Source organism: Borostomias antarcticus (assembly GCF_949987555.1).
Source record: "Borostomias antarcticus genome assembly, chromosome: 10".
NCBI lineage: Eukaryota > Metazoa > Chordata > Actinopteri > Stomiiformes > Stomiidae > Borostomias > Borostomias antarcticus.
The window spans coordinates 20,519,087-20,521,586 of record NC_140243.1 but is presented as its reverse complement, the minus strand read 5'-3'; the positions used below and the strand labels follow the sequence as shown (position 1 = coordinate 20,521,586).

The window sequence follows — 2,500 nt, the reverse complement described above, 5'->3', positions numbered from 1 at the left end:
TAGACGAGCTCAAAGGCCTTTCTGGGGAAACTGAAAGTCAGAGAGACAAAGGCAGAGAAAGAGAGACCGTGGGAGATGGAGATGCAGCAGCTCGTGCAGGAGAGAGTGGAAGAGGAGGGAAGAGAGAGACCAGAGACTGAAGGTATGCTGAACACAGGCACTGGACAACTGCATCACACAAGGACTATGCCTCGAACAATCTCATATCTCTGTTCAGGTTTGGTTTAAGAACCCACGTTCAAGGTTCTCTCTCTCTGTATAGCCTGTCTGGCAGGAGAGGAAGCAGAAGAAACCGTCTACTCCTCACTGCAAGTTCCAACGGAGGATATCTATGCCAGTGCCAGACCGGGGGACCCTTCAGCTAGGAACAGACGAGGTACGGTCCATGAGCCCCTCGAACACCACCAGCAGTCAGGCTCAATCTCCTTATGGAATAGGACAGTAAATAATGTGCTTTACAAAGTGTGATTGTCCTAAAATAAAATGTATGAAAAAAAAAAGATGTTAGGATTTGCAACCTTTTAGCTTCATCTGTTCGGTTCTTCTAGGCCTATGTTACACAAAATGCACTTCACTTCTCTGTCCTGTTTGTTAAAATTGGGCCAAAAACCTTGGTCAAAGAACATAACTGGAACGTTTTTCACTTTGATTTAATGAAAGGAAATGTCACCTTCCATTTCTAGAGTACGTTAGTTAAGAACCAATGGTCCTCGAACCAATGCCCCCCAGAGAAGGAGCCTATCTCCTGAATCCTTAGCGTGAGGCAGCTTGATGTACAAGTCCACCCCCTGGACATGACGCTAGTATGTACAAGTACCCCCCCTGGACATGACGCTAGTATGTACAAGTACACCCCCTGGACATGACGCTAGTATGTACAAGTACCCCCCCTGGACATGACGCTAGTATGTACAACTACACCCCCTGGACATGACGCTTGTATGTACAAGTCCACCCCCTGGACATGACGCTAGTATGTACAAGTCCACCCCCTGGACATGACGCTAGTATGTACAAGTCCACCCCCTGGACATGATGCTAGTATGTACAAGTCCACCCCCTGGACATGACGCTAGTATGTACAAGTCCACCCCCTGGACATGACGCTAGTATGTACAAGTCCACCCCCTGGACATGACGCTAGTATGTTGCAGGGACTTACCCCCAATCCAGCCCTTGATGCCGAGTGCCAAGCAGGGAGGGATTGAGTACCATTTTTTTTTAATAGTCTTGGTATGACTCGGCCAGGGATCAAACCCCCAACCTCCCAATCCCTGGGCGGATACTCTAACCACAAGGCCACTGAGTTGGATGAATAATGGGCATTCAAGAGAGGACAGAAAAGATTGAGAGAACTCCCTTTGTTAACTGAAAGGCCATGAAAAAGAGGAGAAGAGAGGGATAGAGAGAGACTGAAAGAGTTATTAAGTAAAGCGTTGTTGTGAAAGTGCCATTCTCACGGTTCTGGGTTTTATTTTTGGACCTGGTTTTGATCATTGTTGTGAGTATTGTTGGAGTTCCCATCTGCCTGTAGGCTGATAATCATAATCTGCTCATAATCTGCACTAAAAAGTATGCATGGTCTATTTGAGCTTTTCTACCTAGTCCAGTATTCTGCATGCAAACGGTGGGGTCAGTTTATAGAATAACCTTTATTTAGTTCTCAGGGTTACAATTGACGACTGCCCTCATTTCCAACGTAGCCAAGATGACAAAGCAGTAAAGCACAATAAAATGTCACAATAAAATATCAGCAGAATATAATAAAACAATAAAATTAAGCAACAATAAAGCATAATATGCATTATGATAAACTAAAATATAAGCATGGGTAAAATCAGTCAAAAGACATGGCAGTGCAAACAGTACAAAAAACAGCGCAAACAAAAAAACTGCAAACAAAATACAGTGCATTGGGCAAATTACGATATACTTAAAAAGAGGGAGGCCCAAATGCAACATACTGTACATGCTATATACAGAGTGGAGTGTGGAGAGAGTATGTACAGAGTGTGTAGTGTAGTATGGTGGATGAGCCCATAGCCTGGAGATTGGTTTATTATTTAGGTCATTTCTATCACCACCTTTATGTAATGGACATTTCCAGATTTACATATATATGCCTGTTGAGATAGAAAGATTGAATATTAGTTGGAGAAAAACCCCCTCAGAAGGTCGTTCCATAAGACTAAGTGGTCATAGCTCACTTTCAACAAGACTCTTTTCAGACAAGCAAATTGACCTCATGTGACCTTGGAACAGCAGCCCAATCTGTTTAGACCAAACAAGAGCTCAATGGAATGTTTTCCTGGGTCTTTTGAGGGAGGGAGGGAGGGGAGAGAGAGAGAGAGTAAAGTATTGTGTTTCACGAATTAATTATATATTCAAGAAAGGCAGGCGTTGCTAGGGAGAGGATGGTCTCTCACACTGCAGTCTGGCATCGGGGATACCAACACGAGTAGGCGATCCCTGACCGAGCAGGAATATCCACGATGTATAT

The 2,500-nt window shown here is 44.1% G+C and overlaps 1 protein-coding gene across 1 annotated transcript in view; it reads left to right on the top strand.

The window, feature by feature from the left end:
* The first annotated feature begins 2,469 nt into the window (after positions 1 to 2,469).
* The window catches only part of LOC311314639 (C-type lectin domain family 2 member L), a 4,421-nt gene continuing 4,390 nt past the window's right edge, over positions 2,470 to 2,500 (top strand). Inside the window, exon 1 of the mRNA XM_084445071.1 lies at positions 2,470 to 2,500. This exon is cut by the window's right edge and continues 107 nt beyond it. Within this exon, the coding sequence (XP_084301197.1) occupies positions 2,493 to 2,500 (8 nt within the window). The 5' untranslated portion in view covers positions 2,470 to 2,492.